The sequence below is a fragment of the Lacerta agilis genome, chromosome 3, assembly GCF_009819535.1.
Source record: "Lacerta agilis isolate rLacAgi1 chromosome 3, rLacAgi1.pri, whole genome shotgun sequence".
Classification (NCBI taxonomy): domain Eukaryota; kingdom Metazoa; phylum Chordata; class Lepidosauria; order Squamata; family Lacertidae; genus Lacerta; species Lacerta agilis.
The window spans coordinates 117,796,141-117,813,265 of record NC_046314.1 but is presented as its reverse complement, the minus strand read 5'-3'; the positions used below and the strand labels follow the sequence as shown (position 1 = coordinate 117,813,265).

Below are 17,125 nucleotides of genomic sequence, written 5' to 3'. Positions count from 1 at the left end.
CACAAAGTGTAGGAATGGATTCAGGCACTTGAAGAGAGTATATATATTTTTAGTTATTTTTCTTCTTTGCTCACATGAGTGAGATCAGCAGAGTTCCACCCTTTGCAGCTTTAAACTTGGAAGCTGAAGCAGGTTTGATTTAACCTTCTAGAAACAATAATCCAGGATGCTTTAAGACAGGCTGGATTTTCCTGGTCTTACCCCCTGAAAAACAACAACCACACCAACATTGTTTTGTGAAGAAGTAAAAGTAGTATTTACTTACATCATCTAAGTCTTGAGGCAGCCATTACAGTAGCAAAACGAAGGCAGGTTTATAACTACTATCTAAGTTACAAAAGTTTAAAATGTAAATTCAAAAATGGTGCGTGTGTGGTCAGCTTGAAGAAAGAGAGGGCTTCCCAGGCAGGAAAGAAGCATGTCAAGACGGGACAACGGAAGTGATTTCACAGAGTTCTCTCTAGCAAATTTTACGGGGAAAGCTCTGTGAGCCTCAGCCGCTTCATGTGCCCATCTGGCAAAACATGACTTGTTGGCTTGACTGCAATAATATCCCAGAGGAAGCTCCCTGGGTGTCTGGCCCTTTGTCTCTCAGGTGACCTCATCCACCTGGAAGGAGAAAAGCAGGTGACCACCTGCGCTCCCACCCAACAGGTGTGTCGTCCTATGTTCCTTGAAGAAAGAAGAGGACCCCCATGGAGTCACGGAGAGCTTTTCTGTGGCTCTGAGCCTCTCTTGGGTCAATGGAAGTGCCTGCCACCGGCCTGGTGATCCATGAACCTCCCTCCCAGAACCGCTTCCCAGCCCCACTGACCTATGACCTCTCCGATCATGAAGAGGAAGCAGACCCCGCAGGCGATGCTGAGCTTCCGCTGAGCCTGGAGCTTCAGCTGGCTCTGGCTGGGGGGGCAGGGCCCCTGGTGGCAGTGGGGGGCCAGGCGGAGCTCCATCTCGAGGCCCGCGGGCACCTCTGCATGCCCGTTCTCCAGGGGAAGGCTGGGGAAGGCATCCTGGGTGCCTGCAAACAGACTGAGAGAAGGCCGGGACATCAGGGGAGGCTCAACCCCCACAAAATACACAGGCAGAGAATTAGCCCCCTCCTCCCTCATGCCACCCACTGCTGCCTTGTAGAGTCATTCCCCCACCCCCACCCCATTTAACATCTTTAATTTGTATGTAAAGCATACAACCCAATAAAATATAAAAGAAACGGGAACAAACACCCGACACAAAGCAGAACAAATCACAGACTGGGTGTCTACCCACAAACTAAAGCGAAGGAGTTAGAAGTGTTAAAGGCAGCAGTTCGAGGGCTCCCTTGGGCAAAAACTGGAGACCACCACCAAAGTAAAGAGCAAACAGCAGCCAGTAGGCTTGGTCTTTATTGGTAGAAATACTGTCGCGACAGGGCTCCCACTCCTCAGCACGAAGGAAAGATGGAAGCCCCGAGAAGGAAGTGTCCCAAACTTTTATTGCCTCCCCCCCTCACATAGAGATACACCCCCAAAATTACATCAGACTACATTAAAGAATTTCAGGACGGGAGGGGCTAGGAGCAGAAACCTGAGTGGTTTCACACCTGGGCTACCCCCTCCAGGTAGTGAGGCACAAGAAGACAAAAGGTGATATTGCCCTAGGGTAGGGCCAAGCACAGTCCCATTGAGTGGAATCCACTCCGAAGAGGCAGTCCTTTATTAAACAGATTTTCCTTGTCTGGCAAGGTTGAGGCGGGAAAATCCTGTCTTCCTGCGGACGTGGGGTCACGCTTAGAGGATTATGGAGGAGGGTGAACAATATGGAGGAGGCAGCCCTGAGCGAGCCCTGCTGGTTATCGGTGGCAGGGAGTCATACACAATTCAGAAAAAGGTCCAAGAAGTACACAGAAATAGAGCGGAAACATTGTATAAAGGAATTGATACATTTGTGATTGGATTAGTCACGGTCGATTGAAAACGGAAACAATGTATTTGCACCTTGTCAGAGCTGTCAAAGCAGAGAGCCTGCAGTATCAGCGGGCTGGCCACCAGGGGCGCTATTTAGAAACGTCATTTTTTATGAATGAATGGGATCCACGGAAGGAGAAGAGACGGGATCTTCGGGCCTATTTTCCTCTTATTTACGAGGGCGACCTCATGCAATAAAGGGTATAAAGTTCAGGGAGACTGTGTGTGGTGCTTATGTAACTTGTGTGGGGAAATACTGCAACAGTTTCCCCCCTTCGGAGATAAGATCGCAAGGGGGGGGGTCCTTGCGATCCTTTTCTCCGCACAAAGTTGGAGTTAAAGGGCAAACTCTTTGTTGCGAAGGGCAGCTATGGGTCTCATCTCAACGTAGTCAGAGTGATCATAGTGCAACCCTGCTGCCCTGTTCTGCTGAGTCGGAATAGTCTGTCTGGGGAAGCACGCACGGCATGTCTGGCAGCATAAAGGGAAGCAATGCATCGCACAACAAAATATGGCAATACAGAGGACAACAGCGCATATAACAACAATGATGTTTCCCACCAAGTGTTTTAGCCACCCAGTCCCAGGCAACCAACTCCAAAGAGAAGCGTCAGATAGCCCTTCATGCTGGATATCCCTTAGATCGTTGGCCAGCGCATGAATGTTATTTAAGTGTCCGGTGATGTTGAGGGTTTGGTCAGAGACAAACGTGCAACATTCTGCCCCAATTAGGGCACACACACCTCCAGTCGAAGCTAAAACATAGTCCAAAGCAAGTTTGTTCTGGAGCGCCACCTGGCGGACCTCCGATAGTTCTGCAAGTACAGATTGCGTGGCTGCATTTGATTCCTCCATAAAAGTTAGTAAGATGTCCGTAAGTTTAAGGATATCAACATGGTTGGCACCTGCCCCATATGGGGGAAAAAGGGCTCTGCCATAGGTCTCCCCGTTTGCCTCTGCTTGGGAGTGGTCAGATAAAGTCTTGTCCCTCTTATTGCGCCTCCTTCCTATGGGCAGTTCAGGGGTGACTCTAATTCCTGGTAAAATTAATCCTAAATAGCAATTTCCACGTGAGTGGGGACTGGCCCAAACATATCCCCGGTGGCCACACAACCAGAATAGTCCTTGCAGGCAAGTGCCAATATGACCAGTTGCAAAGGTCCGGAAAAAGCACTTTGAAGTGGGAGTTGGGACCCAGGAGTCAGGTAGATTCATAACTACTTTCCAGGCAGAGAGAAGGTCTGCCTGGGGTTTGGGTACATTATCATGCCAGAGGGTTACCCGCCCCGACAGGGAGATGGCAATAGAGTACTTACAGGTACTGTCTCCGATCATTCGTTCGTCCCCGACAAATTTGCGGCATAAGTCCCCATTGGTCGGTCCAGTCAAGTAGATGTACTGATGGGTCAGGTTCACCGCTGTTAGGTTCCATGCAGCCACATTGGCAGAAAGGTATTGCTGCAGAGTGAGAGGAACTCCAAGGAAAGGAATGCCACTTTGAATGTGGGCAGGTGTGTTTGCACACACCCAGCAGTTGTCCATTTTCGCCTGTTCAGCTACCTTGGCAACCAGCCTCACGTAGGAGTTCGAGTGCCAGGTGGATAGGAGATCCTTGTTGGAAAGAGTGTTTGACACCAACAGTTCCCCCCTTTGTCGAGGTGCCGTCCCCACTGGGTGGAGGGGGTCCTGTCGATGTAGCAACGACAGAGAAGAAGCCAGTCCACCGCAACGTTGGGGGCCAGTATTATCCCACGTGTTTATGGTGTCCGGGGTGGAATGATGCCAACCTTCTAAGTAAGCCTTCCCGTCCCAATATTCTGCCATGCCAATATCCCAAATGCAGCAAAAGCGACGGAGGCAGACACCTTGCAGGAGACTATGTCTGGGACGTGAATCAACTCGCTTGCAATAAAATCCGTACAAAAGACGATGAGAAGGGTGATGTTTGTCAGTGTACGTGGTTTCCGCGCCCCCAATATCCATCAAAGTCCAGTTTAGGGGTTGTAGGGTCTCCCCGTCCTGGAATCGGGTATAGGAACCGTTGACACACCGTGCCCGATACCAGGTGTCGTCCAGGGTAAGCGTAAATGTCCCTATGAGAGCGAAGGAAGGAGAGCGGATAAAGAGTTCCCAGCTATGGGAGGATGTCAGCACTGGCAATATGGAGTAGCGCAGCAGTACTCGGGTTTCTGGCAGGCAGAAGTCAAAATCTCCTAATCGGTCCGGGGTACCTTTCCGTACCATATCTACTGTCCCATAGTCCAGGTATAGTTGGGTTATGTTCAGTCCAGGGCACCATTGATTAGTGGCTGGGGTGGGAGCAACGGTAGCGGAAGCGAGGGCACCGAAAGAGAGGAAGAGCAAAAATAGGGACATGATTGGCGGGGTGTGACGTGGTTGGAGCCGTGGAACGTGGTGTCACACGAGCTGGCAGAGGTGGCCGTCCGATGAGATGTCGGAGGTAGCTATGAGACGGGCCGTCAGAGGCAGCTGTCAAACGAACTGTTAAAGGCAGCTGTCAAACGAACTGTCAAAGGCAGCTGTCAAACGAACTGTCAAAGGCAGCTGTCAAACGAACTGTCAAAGGCAGCTGTCAAACGAACTGTCAAAGGCAGCTGTCAAACGAACTGTCAAAGGCAGCTGTCAAACGAACTGTCAAAGGCAGCTGTCAAACGAACTGTCAAAGGCAGCTGTCAAACGAACTGTCAAAGGCAGCTGTCAAACGAACTGTCAAAGGCAGCTGTCAAACGAACTGTCAAAGGCAGCTGTCAAACGAACTGTCAAACCCGCCTGAAGCGCAGTTTGATGCCAGGGGTGTCTGGGACGATCTCTGAAGTCCAAGGGGCGGTAGAGGCGGCAGGCAGGCAATCCTGTTGCGGTAGCGCGGTAAGGTGAGCCCGATCCTGGCTCCGATCAGCAGGCGGCAGAGCCCGATCCTGGCTCCGATCAGCAGGCGGCAGAGCCCGATCCTGGCTCCGATCAGCAGGCGGCAGAGCCCGATCCTGGCTCCGATCAGCAGGCGGCAGAGCCCGATCCTGGCTCCGATCAGCAGGCGGTAGAGCCCGATCCTGGCTCCGATCAGCAGGCGGCAGAGCCCGATCCTGGCTCCGATCAGCAGGCGGTAGAGCCCGATCCTGGCTCCGATCAGCAGGCGGTAGAGCCGGTGGGGTGGTGAAAGGGTGGTTGGGGTCCTCAGCGTCCACAGAGTCCGGAGGCGGGGGTACAGCCTTGCAGCGAGTGTGATGTAGCCAAGAGAATTTCTCTGCAACTTTAAGAGAGGTTGGAGTGGTCAGTAATACCTGGTAAGGTCCTTCCCAGCCGGGTTGGAGTGGCTCCTTCAGGTAAGTTTTTGTTAAGATCCAATCCCCGGGCTGGAAGGAGTGGACGTTCTCATCCAGGGGTATGTTCTGACTGGCAGCGGCATATCTGTGGAGGTGAGCAAGCTGTTTCTGTAGTTGAATAACATAATGGGTTAGTTCGGACTCCCCAACCTCCAATTCAGAGGGTGGGAGTTGCGTATTATACACAGGGGATGGTCTTCCAAACAACAGTTCATATGGGGACAAGTTCAGTTTACCTCTTGGGCAGCTGCGTATGTTATGCAGCACCAGTGGCAGCGCATTTACCCACTTAATGCCGGCGGTTGTGCAAAGTTTCCCCAATTGTAATTTCAGTTGTTGGTTAACCCGTTCAACCTGTCCGGAGGAGGAAGGGTGGTAGGGGGTATGTAACCTCCATTTAATGCCCAATGCCCTGGCGATTTGTTGAACTACATCCGCAGTAAAATGAGTTCCTCTGTCGCTGTCTAAATGTCGTGGTACGCCGTACCGGGGAATTATTTCATGTAGTAGGGCCTTTGCAACAACCTGTGCTGTTGCTCTTCTGGCGGGGAAACATTCGATCCACCCGGTTAGCTGATCAATGATGACTAGGGCATGTTTAAATCCCTGGCAAGGGGGCAAGTCAATGAAGTCCAGTTGCAGACTCTCAAAAGGGACAAATGCCCAGGGTCTGGCCCCTGGGGGGCTTCTAGCGGTGTGTTTTGGATTGAAGCTCTGGCAAGTATGGCAATTCTTGACGGCGCTTTTGGCAGCAAGGGCTAATCCAGGGGCATACCAACATCGCTGCATGCTGTCGATTAGCTTATCCCGTCCCCAATGCGTGCAGTGGTGTAATACCCTGAGGTGTTTAGGCACCCAAAGTTTTGGCATTATTAGGCGCCTGTCGGGAAGATACCATATCCCGTTCTGGAATGTAGCCCCATTTTCCTTCCAACCCTCAACTTCCTCAGGGGTCGCTGTTTCGTACATTAATTGGAAATCTACATCAGCGGGCAGTTGAGCGCCCTGAAATTCATGGTGAGGAGTGAGTGGCTGAAGAGCCGCTTCTTGGGCCGCGTGATCCGCATAGCGGTTCCCGGAAGAGATCGGGTCCTTCCCCTTAGTATGGGCTTTGCAGTGGACAACAGCTATCGCCTCAGGAAGATGGATGGAATTCATGAGGCGTTCCACTAGGGGGGCATGGGCAATGTGGGATCCTGCTGCTGTAAGGAATCCCCTCTGTAACCATATCTGTCCTGTTGCATGCACAAGTCCAAAACAGTATTTTGAGTCCGTGTATATGGTAATGCGTTGACCAGTTCCTATCTCGCAGGCTCTGATTAAGGCAATGAGTTCTGCTGCCTGTGCGCTATATCGGGAGTTGATGGGGTTGGCCTCCAGGATATCATCATTAGTAACAACCGCATACCCGCTCTTCCGTTCCCCTCCCACTACTCTGGAACTACCGTCTGTGAAAAGTATGAGGTCAGGGTGTTCTAGAGGGAGGTAGTCAAGGTCTTCTCGCGGTTTATCTGCGTGACGGACGACTTGGGAACAGTCATGATGGGGGGTCCCATCGTCTGGAAGTGGTAGCAAGGTGGCTGGGTTGAGAGTATTGACTCTTTTAATGGTAACGTTAGAAGGGCTTAACAGGATGGCTTCGTACCTATTCAGCCGCTGAATGGTAAAGCGCTGGCAGCCACGCATATTTAGGAGGGTTGCAACCGCGTGAGGAACATTTAGAGTCATTTGATGTCCTAAAACAGTTTCTTGTGCCTTTTCCAAAAGCAAAGCGGCTGCAGCCACTGCTCTAAGGCATCCCACATGGCCCAGTGCCGTGGGGTCAAGCTGAAGACTATAATATGCCACAGGTCTGTTTCTACCCTGAAACGGCTGGGTAAGTACTCCGGAGGCTATGCCTTTATTTTCATGGACAAACAAGGCAAAGGGCAACCTGTAGTCGGGGAGTCCTAGAGCAGGGGACGATCTCAGCTCTCTCTTAATTGCCTCAAAGGATTCAAGGGCTTCTCCCGACCATTCTAACTTCTCCGGAGCTGCCTCTTGAGTCATAGCAGTGAGGGGTCTGGTAAGTTCTCCAAATCTTGGAATCCACTGGCGACAATATCCAGTGACCCCGATAAAACCACGGAGCTGTCTCTTTGTTTGTGGGAGCGGGAGTCGGGCTATAGTTTCTATTCGGTCTGTGGTTAAAGCACGTGTCCCTTCTCCTAGGATATGCCCGAGATATTTCACCTCCTTCTGGCAGTATTGGATTTTCTTGGGAGATACCTTGTGTCCCTTGTATGCTAGGGCTGTTAGAAGGGTTTTGGTGTCCAGCTTGCAGGATTCTACGTCCCTCCCACACAGAAGAAGGTCATCTACATACTGGCATAAGGTGGACCCCCCAGGGAGGGTGATGTCCTGCAGGTCTTGATAAAGAATTGCGGAAAAAATGGCTGGCGATTCTACATAGCCCTGTGGCAGCCTAGTCCAAGTTAACTGGCCCGTCTGCCAGGTGAAGGCGAAGAGGAACTGACTGTCAACATCTATTGGGATGCTGAAGAAGGCAGAGCATAGATCTATGACAGAATAAACTACAGTTCCCCCCGGAATTGAGCTGAGGAGGTGATGAGGATTTGCTACCACTGCGTGACGGGGTATAACAAAGGAATTGACAAGTCTTAAGTCCTGAACTAAGCGCCACCTCACAGGGTTAGTATTAGGCTTTTTGACGGGGAGCAAAGGGGTGTTGCAAGGGGAGGCGCATGGAACTAGAACTCCCATTTTTAGGAACTCCTCAATCATTGGGGTTAGCCCATCAATCGCTGCCTGTGGTAAGGGGTATTGTCTGGTGCATGGAAAAGGAAGATCCCTTCTATAGTTTATCTTCACCGGAGTGGCTGACTTAAGCAGTCCTACGGAGGTGGACTCGGTGCCCCACAGCCAAGGGGGAACAGCGTTTAAAAGGTCTGCGGGTAGGTCAGGGTCCTTAGTATCCAAATCTTGAAGCATGCCTTGGAAACTAAACACAGCCTCTTCGGGCATGTGTAAATATATGCCATCCTGTCCACACTGTATGGTGGCTTTTAACTTGCAGAGCAGATCCCTCCCCAGTAGATTAACTGGACTGGAGGTCAGTAAGAAAGTATGTTCTACAGAGAGGGGGCCCAATGAGACGTGGGCGGACTTTGATAAGGGGCAGACTCGTGGAATCCCATCTAATCCCATCACTGTCCTGGATTCCTTTCCGGGAGCAAGGTGGCTGTCAGAGAGGGTGGAATAAGTTGCCCCGGTGTCCAAAAGACAATTATATAGTTTGCCATCTATTTCGATGGTGCACATCGGGTCAGTTGAAGAGAGCTGTAGAACGGGACAGAGAAACTGGAAAGGGGCTGGATCTGCTTCTAATTGTCAGTATTCAATGTGGTCCGCGACCATCATTTCTCGAGAGGTGCCGGGGTTGCGGTGGGGTTGGGCGAAAGGGTTGGCGTTACTGTGATTGTTCCTGGGATGTGGCGCTGGAGGAAAGGATTGTCTTGGAGGCTGGGTTCGGGTGTGATCATAGCCTGCGTTGGAGTCCTTGTAAGTGGGAGCAGGATTTGCTGCGTAGTCCACTTTTTGGTGTGGAAAGTTCCCATCACTCGGTCTATAACTTCCTGGCTCGCGGTATTTGGCCAGTAGGGGGCAATCTCGTTTGATGTGGCCCCTCTCGTGGCAGTAGTAGCAAGCTCGAGCCTCTAGGGGGGGTGGATTTGGTGGTCCCTGTCCCCTTCCCCTCTGCCTTTCCCGCGGTGGGGGAAAGTCACTAGAATAAGCCAATACGCGTGGGACCTCAGTCTTACAATCTCTCCGTTTTCTGTCATCTCTGGAATTAAAAACGGATTTGGCAATGGAAAGAATTTCATTGATGGACTTCCCATCATAACCCAGATGGGCATTTAACGCCTTTCGTATATCGGCCGCAGCTTGGTCTTTAAAGAAGCCTTTCACAATTACTTCGTGTTGGGCACTCTCCGGATCTATCCCTCCCCAGGTTTTGATTGCAGATACCAAGCGGGAGTAATAGTCTGAAGGGTGTTCCTCCGGACCTTGGAGGACGGATTGGACCTTTGTCCAGTTTACTGTCCGCTGCCCAGCAGCTTGCAGTCCATCTAAGATAGCTTTCTTGAATATCTTAAGGCACCATGTTCCCCCCGCAGTATTATAATCCCAGTTGGGCTCAGTTTGCAGATTTTGGGGAGTCAATGGAGCGGTCCCGTCTGGTGGGTCGGGTTGATAATTAGGCCGGAGTAAAGCTTCTCCTGCTTTGGCGACTATCTCTCTCTTTTCCGCGTCATTGAAGAGCGCGCTCAAGAGCATGTGCACATCAGCCCACGTAGGATTGTGTGTAGAAAAGATAGTAGCTACCTGACGGTAGCATTTGTCCGGATCATCCCTCAGGGAGGGCATTTTATCTGACCAGTTCATTAGGTCAGAAGTGAGGAAGGGCTGGTGGGTGAAAACCATGCGTGGGGGATCTCCTGCTCGAGCTGGAGGTATGGGCAAGGCTCTTAGAGGCAATATATTTTCCACTTGCCCATCTAGCAAAGTGTCTCTATTTCGTAGCCTATGAGCTATAGGCGACTCGATTTGTTCATCGTGGGTAAGAGTAGTTGGGGCGGTGGTTAACGGCCCCCCTCCAGCTTCCGCTCGCAGCGACTGAGAGTTATCGTTGTTCGGGACATCAGCGGGTAGATTATCCCTTTCCTCTGTAGGGTGTGGGTTAGAGGGGCCCCGATCCACGCTGGGACCTGGGTTGGCACCTCCTCCCCCTGTTCCGGGACCGCGGGGAGGGGCAGTTGGTCGGGGGTAGTAAAAGGGAACAAGAGAGCGATCCAGTTGTTCCTCCTGTATCCTTATCTCATCATATGGTGGAGGCCGGACTGGGTTCAGTATAGCCATCTGCCGGGCAATCTGTGCTTGTTGCATTCTAAAGATTTCCCGTGCCTCCATAAAGGCATTTAAATAAAAGATCTGACGTGGCTTCTCGTCGGCTAAGAGAAGTTTGAGCGCTTGCAGCTTGCCTCCATTAAAGGAACCTTGTGGCGGCCACTGGGTCTCTGGCTCTAGATGCTGGGTATATGCCACCCAGGACAGGTTACAGAGATCTCGGAGTTTGGATTTCGACAGATCCTTTCGTCCTTTCAAGCTTTTCCAATTAGCCAACACAAAGTTCAATGGGGTGTCAGAGTCCGTTCCAAGGCAAGGAGGCTTCAAGGAAGCCTGATTGTCGGAAGGAGTCCACCCTTGCTGTTTGGAAGACTGGGCTCCCATTTTGTGGCAAGACCCAATTCGGACGAACCGCCCAACCAAGAAAGGGGACACACTTCAAAGGATAGAGAGGAGACACAAGAGGGTGGGGTGAGAAAGGAAACACTCTGTCAGTTTGCAAACCTAATGGCTTAGTGCTTTAGAAGGAAATCACACACTTAAAGGGAGTCCACCTCCCTGTACCCCCCCTTTCCCAGACCGTCTGGACACACTCCGACGGATCGGACTGGGACGGGATCACTACACTTTCAGGCAAACCCTTTTCCTTGCCTTGGCTTCGTCTGACTGTTCTGCCTATCAGTTTCTCTCTTGCCCTGTCGTTCAACTCACAGACTAGACCCGAACTCAACCAACACGTGTCAACTAGAAACCCTAGTGCGGGGCCCAATCCTCCACATGTACCTCCCGTTCTGCTACTCACGACAGCCCCTACCTAGCCATGAACCTAGGATCGGAATTCTTTGCCGAACGCTCGCCCAGCGCGATGCCGGTTCAGAACCCGGAAAATAAAGGGTGGAAAGGAACAAATGACCTTGCGTTCTCACATACACGGGTCATCCTCAACAAGAGTCTCCATGCAGGAGGTGCGGCTTCATTTGATAAGAAGTGAGAAGAACAGAGCGTAAAGAAAGAAGTAGGTGTCTCTCTGGCCCCCTAACACCGTTCTGGACCCTTTCCGACGGAGCCGGGTCAAGGAGCCAGGAGATGGAGAGAGAGAGAGAGAGAGAGATCCTTATCCTTTACTCAGCACCGTTCTGGACCTTTTCCGACGGAGCCGGGCCGAGAAAGGAAAAGGAAGGGGAAGAGTTCCTCTCTGACACCGTTCTGGACCTTTTCCGACGGAGCCGGGTCAGAGAGAGAGAGAGAGAGAGAGAGAGAGAGACAGAGAATTTGTAGAAGGAGAGAGAGAGAGCAAGGAAGGAGAGAGAGAAGGTTTTAGCTGTCGTGAGTAAATTCACACGTTTCCCCCCCCTCCCCGTGTTCTAAATCTGCACCATACTCACGTCCAAAATCCTTTGTAGATCCCGGGATCCTTTGCCGGCCGGCTTGACCGTGCCTTTGCTCCCTTTGGCTGGTCTTCCCAGGTAACAGTTGATTACCGCCCACGAAGAGAGGACAGAGAGAGGGAAAGAATCCCTGAGTCAAAGCTGCCCAGTGGCGCCTGGTCCTCTCCGCCTCACCCCCTCACCCTCGTGGGAGAACCAAGGGTCCCGCTCCGTGGTCGCCAAGCTGTTAAAGGCAGCAGTTCGAGGGCTCCCTTGGGCAAAAACTGGAGACCACCACCAAAGTAAAGAGCAAACAGCAGCCAGTAGGCTTGGTCTTTATTGGTAGAAATACTGTCGCGACAGGGCTCCCACTCCTCAGCACGAAGGAAAGATGGAAGCCCCGAGAAGGAAGTGTCCCAAACTTTTATTGCCTCCCCCCCTCACATAGAGATACACCCCCAAAATTACATCAGACTACATTAAAGAATTTCAGGACGGGAGGGGCTAGGAGCAGAAACCTGAGTGGTTTCACACCTGGGCTACCCCCTCCAGGTAGTGAGGCACAAGAAGACAAAAGGTGATATTGCCCTAGGGTAGGGCCAAGCACAGTCCCATTGAGTGGAATCCACTCCGAAGAGGCAGTCCTTTATTAAACAGATTTTCCTTGTCTGGCAAGGTTGAGGCGGGAAAATCCTGTCTTCCTGCGGACGTGGGGTCACGCTTAGAGGATTATGGAGGAGGGTGAACAATATGGAGGAGGCAGCCCTGAGCGAGCCCTGCTGGTTATCGGTGGCAGGGAGTCATACACAATTCAGAAAAAGGTCCAAGAAGTACACAGAAATAGAGCGGAAACATTGTATAAAGGAATTGATACATTTGTGATTGGATTAGTCACGGTCGATTGAAAACGGAAACAATGTATTTGCACCTTGTCAGAGCTGTCAAAGCAGAGAGCCTGCAGTATCAGCGGGCTGGCCACCAGGGGCGCTATTTAGAAACGTCATTTTTTATGAATGAATGGGATCCACGGAAGGAGAAGAGACGGGATCTTCGGGCCTATTTTCCTCTTATTTACGAGGGCGACCTCATGCAATAAAGGGTATAAAGTTCAGGGAGACTGTGTGTGGTGCTTATGTAACTTGTGTGGGGAAATACTGCAACAGAAGTAATTTTGCAGATTCAGGATAAAAATGAATAGCAGTGTAGAGTTGGGTATGTTTAGCTGGGGAAAGAGGAGGCTGAGAGGTGATGGAGCGGGCTTGTTTTCTCCTGCCCTGGAAGGGACAACCCAGATCAAGGGATTCCAATTTCAATAAAGCCATTTCCGACTGAACAATAGGAATAACTTTCTGACGGTCAGAGCTCTTTGACCAGGACTTGGAAGGGGGTGGGTTCTCCCTTCTGGGCTGCTTGTCAGGGATTCTCCTGCTGCAATTCTTGCATTGCAACTGATTGGACTAGATGACCCTTCAAACTATACAATTCTATGATATCAGAAAGTGGGGGACTCTCCTTCCTGGGAGGGCATCTGCCTGAGATTCTCTAGCTGTGATTCCTGCATTGCAAGCAATACAGGGTCATTAGGAAAGGGGTGTAAAAAAGACACCAAATTGCCAATGCTGGTCTCCTGGCTTTCCTAAGGGAGCAAATGCATCTTGATCTGTCAAGGTATCTGTGTTAATCCACCCAGGGGATTCTGGGCACACAGGTCAATACCAAGCCCTGAATTAAGGGCGCTTTCTTGCAGAAGAATGCTCTTCTTCTGGGTTTGGCCGCCCCTGCCATGTCCCTCACCAGCTCATCAAGCCTCCTCACACCCCCTTGGAGCAAGGCAAGGTCTTTTGTCAGTGCCTGGCCTGATCAGAAAGATGCTCCCAAGAGCCTCGCTGGGGAGGGAATTAATAGCCAAGCTGGCTCCGGGACTGTGGCTTGTCTCCTGGGGCTGCGGGGAGATTTAATCATCTTCCGCCTGGCAGGAACTGGAGAACTGTGATGCCCCTGGACAGTTTTGGCCACGGTGGCTGCCTTGCTGCCAGAAGGAGCCATTTGGGGAGGCAGCTGGGCCCAGGAGCCGAGCTAGGGGGTGCTGCGCTTGCCGGAAGGAGGCAGCCCAGAAAGCCAGAGGGCAGAATCCTAGAATAGTAGAGCTGGAAGTGACCCCAAGGGTCATCCAGTCCAACCCCTTGCAATGCAGGAATCTCAGCTCAAGCACCCAACACTGTGCGCCTTGGCCAATGGGCTGGGCCATATCCTTATGAAAACCTGCTTTTCTCCAAATAGTCTGGCACAAGGGACTAAAAAGAGGAAGGTCGGAAATGCTGATCTGTTAATAGGTCTCAGTGTAGAGAAGCCATTGGTGGCTGGCAGAGAATCTTCCACTCTTCTGGATGGCATTGAAATCTGTACTTGAGTCTTCGTTTGAAATATATCAAGGGCCCCCCAGTTGGGTTCAGGCTGAGGGCTTTCAGTTCAGTGGGTGGGTGCACACGCCCAGACATAAACGTGACTGGTACAGCGTCCATTTCTCCCACTGCACCTGATGACTTTCTGTCTGCTGCATCAAGAGAGTTCCCTTTACTTGTCCCTATTTCCCAGGAACAGTCCTAGATTTACAGAAGCTGTCCCGGTTTCTGATTTGATTCTGGAATGTCTTACTTTTCCTTAAGACATCCCTATTTTCATCAGATAAATGTTGGAGGATATGGAGTTATGCTGCCCCAAAACCAAGGAGAGAAGTAACTAGAAAGTGTTTTTTAAAAAATGTTTAATGTTTTATTCTATTTTTACATATGTTGGAATCCACCCAGAATGGCTGGGGCAACCCAGTCAGATGGTCAGGGTATTATTATTATTATTATTATTATTATTATTATTATTATTATTTTCGTCGGAGAAATGTTGGTGGGTATGGAATGGCTGCCGTGAAAAACTCAGGAAGAATTATCCTCCATTCCTGTCCCACCCCCCACCCCACCCCCCGAGCTTGCAAGCCTTTCTCTCCTCGATTATCTCACGCCTGGGAGCCTCCCAAGCGGCTCCCCCCCCCCACCTGCAGAGCAGTATCACGTGGTCCCCTCCGCCCCCTCCCTCCCACGGGCTGCTGCTGCTGCTCTTCTCTCCATCACTTGCCCCCGCAAAATCCTTTCTCCTTCTCCCGCCTCCCCCCGCAAAGACTGGCTCCCGCAGGCGGTAGAAGGAGAGAAAGGAGCCGCCGAGGGGCGCTGCGCCTCGTCTGAGCAGGGCCCCGATCCAGGGAGCGTAGCGCATGCAGTCCAGACATGGGGGGGGCGTTCCTTCTCGTCTATACGTACAAGCTGGACCAAGAGACCTACGTCAAGAACATGTGTGTCCGTGTTTCTTTTTTCTTTTTTAAAGAATTTTATTAAACACCTTTAGCAGAACAAATCATCATATAATCAATTACATTTCCCCCTTTTTTATTCCCTCCCCTCCCTCCTCCAGAGACTTCCCTCAGCTCCCCTCTCTGATTTGTTTATACGTATTATTCTCTGCATGTTATAAACTTGTATATATCATTACTTTATCTATCATATGTTCTACTCATGCGTATCCGTGTTTCGAGTTTGTGTGAACGCGCGTGTGTTTTCCTTTCTGCGGCTCAGACGCCCCCTTACTGAATTCAGACCTACTGGACGGCGACCCTGGGCTGAGACAGGAGCTCCGGAGCCGGGGCTGGAGCCATTCCCGGGGCAGCCCCGCTGCTCTTCCGGGGCAACCACCAGGACATCGCAGCCGGTCTTGGAGGCGGGTGCGGTTCTCTCCCTCCGCCGGGATGCGCAAGGAGTCCGTGGCGGAGCCCTCGAGGCTGCGGGGGAACAAGAGGGGAGAACGGGCGGGGATCCCGTCGAGGCCTCGAGAGGAAGGAGCTATGGAGAGCGAGAAAGCGGTGCGCCCCATCCCACTCGAAGTTGGGGGTGCCCCCAGACAGGAGAAGCGAACGGGCAGGAGGTGCAGGCAGAGCAAAGGAAGCCTAGGGCACGCGGAAGCACAACCTCCGAAGGCCAGAATTTGGGGGGGACGGGACGGGACGGGAGGGGACATAAAAAGAGCCTGGATCAGACCAACGGCCCATGAACTCCAGTACCCTCTTCTCACAGTGGCCCCCCAGGTAAGAATGGGAAACCCGCAAGCAGGACCCGGGCCCAAAAGCAGCTCTCTCTCGTCCTGGTGAAGCAGCAGCGGGTATTCAGAAGCATCGCTGCCTCCAAGTCCAATCCTGCAACTTTTCCTCGCTCCAGCCCCTGGATAATTTGGGCTGCCCTCTTCTGGACCTTTTCCAACTCTGCAATATCCTTTTTGAGGGGAGGCAACCAGAGCAGGACCCCAGTCTTCCCACTTGCCTTTATCAGCCCCTTGGGCTGGCAATGCATCTTCACTGAGCTCTCCTAGGACCCCAAAATCTTCTCACCTCCAGTGTGTGTGTGAACTCATCGTCGTCGTCATTTATTTTGTCCTGACATACATAATTTTACACTTGTTTACACTGAATTGCATTTGACATTTTAACGCCCACTCGCTTTGTGGGGAGAAATCCTTTTAGAGCTCTTCGCAATCTCTTTTTGTTTTCAGGACCCGGAGCAATTTGGCATCCTCAGCAAAGGGAACAAACACAGGTCACAATAGGATGGGGGGGGGACACGATTCCATTTTCTCCATCCCTCCATTTGTTCCTACTCTCTGCTTCCTGCTACTGAATCCATTCCTGATCTACAGGAGGAATATACTCTTACTCCGTGGCTGCTGAGCTTACTCAGGAGTCATGGGTGAGGTATATTGTTGAGATACCACGTGCACTTTGTCAACTGGATCACCTCTATCAGCTTCTTGTCACTCTCAACCAATAGGTTGGTGAGATAGGGCTTGTCCTTGTGGAAGCCCTGCTGGCTTAGCCTCAGCAGGGCTTGTTCTTCTGCTTGTGTGGTTATTCCATCTTTAACAATAGAATTCTGTTGTCTTTGTCCATGGAGTTTTCTTGGCAGAGATACTGGAGTGGCTTGCCAGTTCCTGCTCCAGGTGGGTCGCGTTAGAATCATAGAATAGTTAAAACTCTCCACTATGACCTGTCCATCTTGGGTGGCCCTGCACGGCATTGCTCATAGTTTCTCTGAGTTATTCAAGCCACTTCGCCATGACAAGGCAGTGATCCATGAAGGAGTAGAATTCATCCCCTGTGCACTCCAAGCATTGCCCCCTCCCCACCCACAGAAAGGCTCAGAATACCCAGAGAGATCAGGGAGGGAGGGGAGAGAATGTAGATGATGTTTCACCTGCATCCCATCCACCTCGGTCCTGTTCAGCCATGTCTCCCCATCCCACGACTTCCCCTTACTCAGTTTCCCTCTTGGAGGATATTTCACACTTTCCCCTGGACGAAACAAAATAAAAAATAAAAAAATTCCTTCCAGTAGCACCTTAGAGACCAACTAAGTTTGTTCTTGGTATGAGCTTTCGTGTGCATGCACACTTCTTCAGATACACTGAAACAGAAGTCACCAGACCCTTAAATATAGTGAGAGGGTGGGGAGGGGTATTACTCAGAAGGGTT

The 17,125-nt window shown here is 51.3% G+C and overlaps 1 protein-coding gene across 1 annotated transcript in view; it reads right to left on the bottom strand.

Moving 5' to 3' along the window:
• Positions 1 to 17,125, bottom strand: part of SLC30A3 (solute carrier family 30 member 3) — a 30,925-nt gene that overhangs the window by 6,770 nt on the left and 7,030 nt on the right. Inside the window, exon 2 of the mRNA XM_033145293.1 lies at positions 815 to 1,029. Coding sequence (XP_033001184.1) covers positions 815 to 1,029 — 215 coding nt within the window. The remainder of the gene's footprint in view (positions 1 to 814; positions 1,030 to 17,125) is intronic.